This window comes from Loa loa (assembly GCF_000183805.2).
Source record: "Loa loa unplaced genomic scaffold supercont3.257, whole genome shotgun sequence".
NCBI classification, from domain to species: Eukaryota; Metazoa; Nematoda; class Chromadorea; order Rhabditida; family Onchocercidae; genus Loa; species Loa loa.
In genome coordinates, this window is record NW_018108437.1 from 25,512 (window position 1) to 28,898 (window position 3,387).

General features: G+C 30.7%; 1 protein-coding gene across 1 annotated transcript; it reads left to right on the forward strand.

The window, feature by feature from the left end:
- Positions 1-292: 292 nt before the first annotated feature.
- LOAG_18308 (hypothetical protein) lies at positions 293-1,134 on the forward strand (the record flags this gene model as incomplete). Its single annotated transcript, XM_020450970.1, has 4 exons — positions 293-358; positions 583-681; positions 792-860; positions 1,064-1,134. 4 exons carry the CDS (start codon positions 293-295, stop codon positions 1,112-1,114), a joined length of 285 nt encoding a protein of 94 aa, XP_020305293.1. The 3' UTR covers positions 1,115-1,134.
- Between the last annotated feature and the right edge of the window lie 2,253 nt (positions 1,135-3,387).

Below are 3,387 nucleotides of genomic sequence, written 5' to 3' on the forward strand. Positions count from 1 at the left end.
AATATATTGCTTTGCTTTCAATGATGTCTTCTATTTGAATAGTTCAAGAGATGAAATAGCGGGACAGGAAGCGGAATATTCGACATTTGTTCACGATGTGCAATTTTGGCTATTTATTGATTCTTAGATAACCCGAGAGTTCTCCAAGATTTTTTCCTCATTATTATTGTATTGAAGAAGCTGTTAACATTTTGCAATTTCTCTTCCTAAATCTCTTTCTTTAGCAACAAATATGTGACTTTTCAGGTTTGCAATAGCAATTTACTGGCTTTGTGTCTTACTTTCGAAGGGAATGGATTTACGTTTTGGTGGAGATGAAATGTCAGAAGTGTTTTCCCCTGGAGATGATCCGAATAAGGTATAATATTAAAACTAAAATAAACACTTGTAATGTTCTTGGTAATATGTTATTAGCATGTCGTTTAGTGTAATTTGATGTTAAAATATAATGAGATAAATCAGAGTTTCTGTTTTCGTGACACTTTCTCAATATGATGTCATCTGGATGGTAAAAGGATGTCAACAATATACAGACCTATCTAATCCTCTTTAAGGACTGTATTTGTGAGCTATTCTTTGCAGGAAATAATAAGATTCCATCGGTTACAATACAATGATCCCATCGTGATACGCATGGAGAATGCTAAGTATGTTTATTCTGAATCGAATAAGAATCAGACCGTGTGAGTATTCGAAAATGAACTATTATTATATGAGATGAGGCGCTTTTTCAAATGTTTATTGGAAATCCGACTTTATGAAGCACCCTTCGAACCTATTCCTTTTTCTAGGTTACGTTCCATTTTCTGGGTGCACGAGATGAAATTATTCAGTTTCTACTTTTCCCTGACACTGGTGAAGTAAGCTTTCATAATTTATAACAATTAACTGGACTTGCCAGAAACTTCCTGGCATCAGAAGTCGAATTTACATAATCCGAGTTTTTTCTGTCGTCGTCTGAGGAGTTTGCTAGCATGAATAATCGTATGAGGCATAAATAATTTTTCAAGTTGTTACCTCAATTTGCTTATGTCTTTCAACTAAATTATTTAATCGTTTTCAGGCTAAACTAAATTCCACGTATCATAAAACTGATTCTGTCGATATTGGTTAGTGGTTTCCTAAACATGCCAGGGATTCCTAAACATGAGTTTTTACTGTTATTCTCAAGTGTTGGTACAATGGTATGTATTGTTTTGGATTGTAATTAGTCGCCCGATACCTTTCTGATTAATTTTGATTCACCTGTTTGTGTTCATCGATTGGAAATACTTTTCCAGGTATTCTTTAGAGAATACCTGATATTACCATGTTCAAGCATAGAACAATAGGCATGGGAAAGTTGATAACAATGGTGGAAGTACGACCCGAAACATCTGTATGTATTGAGTATTAAACCTTTCCTCTGTTAAAATATTTCACACTGTTGATTATTATTTATTCATTTATTTTCCATTTTATTATTTCTTGATTTCGAAGGATTTTTCAGCGAATTCCTAGCAGTTGGCATCTTTTAAAGCTGATTCCAATAAATCACAAAATCATTACCGAATATTACTCAAGTAAGGAGAGCATAATAACATTGTGAACCACAAAGTGGGCTAAGCATTTTCTTTCCTTTTTTGAGTTTCATGAAAACCAAAAATCTGATTTACGAACATTATCCGTGAATTTGAATAGTATTGTCAAATTTACCATACGTACTGAAATGTTTGACTTTTCGATTAGACGACAAAAATGAAAATTGCATCCCTTTTTCACGATCCGAAAAAATACTGTGGTCACATATGGCTCGAATTGAAATTGGGATATTCCCACACCGATATAAGGTTTTAATTTTATTGAAATCAATTAGCATGAAATATCCTGGATGGTTTAAAAGACATGCTGACAATGCCAAGAATGATCTAACATTTATAAAATAAGCGAAATAATTGATGGAAGTATTTAGCAAAATCATTCATTTCTGAGTTGATGAAAGGAATGAGTGAAAATAATAATGAATAATTTAATTCAAATCTTTCAGATCTCTCATTCATTTGATTATTTATGTATATTTCATTCTTAGATTGTTATGGAGGGTATAAAAGGAGCATATTAGGATATACCTATTGATGAATGCACAATTTGTGGTCACCACTTATCTCCTTACGACATTCAACAAACTATTTTTGATTCAACAAATAAAAGTGACGTATTTCACGCTCAACCGGCGTGAGCCTCTATATTGTTTATGTTTGAGATATTTTTGTGAACTTTTCTCTTTTATTCAGGCAATATGTTTCAATGTATAAATTTTCATTTCAAATTTTCTGATTTGAATGAGTAATTAATTAAAAGGAAGTATTACAACAAAACTAGTGTTATATCGATGGTTAAGTTAAGTCCAATACTTAAGTTAAGTCTTAAGTTATACTTAAGTTAAGGTTAAGTTAAGTCCAAACTTTTAACAATTTTGAACTATCAAAATTCGTTCTTACATTGTAAGGAATTTGACGAAAATGATAAAAGGAAAGGAATAAAATTTACATAACATAACATACAAATAGTGGTAACACCGTTATTGCATCACAGGAGGGGAGAGGGAGGAAATAATAGAAAAAAAAACCGAAGTTAGGAAATCTTAATTTATTTGTAAAGTTCATCCCAATCAGTTCAAGTGACAGGACTATAACTAAAAGTAAAGAGATCAGGACAGTAATTAATAAAAGTGTATGATCATAGTAACTATTAATACCAGCATTTCGAATGTATACAGTAGTGATAAAATATACGACAATTGGTAACCTTTTCTTTTATTAGCATTTTATAAGCACATAGCAGTTGTGAACTATTACGATTAACAGCTTGAAACTATGTAGTAGTAGAAATTTTATAGCATTAAGGAACATTTAACGCTTTTTGAAAATTCGTTTGAGAATGCTTTATAGTGCACAAAGAGATTTCAAATTCCAATACAATGTTTTTGCTTTTGGAATTTATAAATTTGACTTTGAGAAAAAAAACACAAAATATTTTGGAATGGTGAAATGTTATGAAGAAAGATATCAAAAAGAATTGAAAATTTTGTCAAGCGAGCCATAACTAATGGAAAAAAGCTAGTATGAAATGAGTAATTGAACCAGTACTGATGCTTCAAAATTTGCATAACAAAGGAAAAAGTCAGGAGTGGTAAATATTTTTTTTATAAGATTAAAGCCTTACTAAACGAGAATTCTTGGCGGCTTGAATAGTTTTTTATTCAATATATATTGCGAATCTTTTTTATTAAAATTAATTATCAGGAAGTCTTTATATCAGAAGCAATAAAACATTGGTCTTGTTTTGATTAAAGGAAGGAATGTTAACAATTTAAAAAAAAAAAATTTTAAAAATTAACTTAGTAGT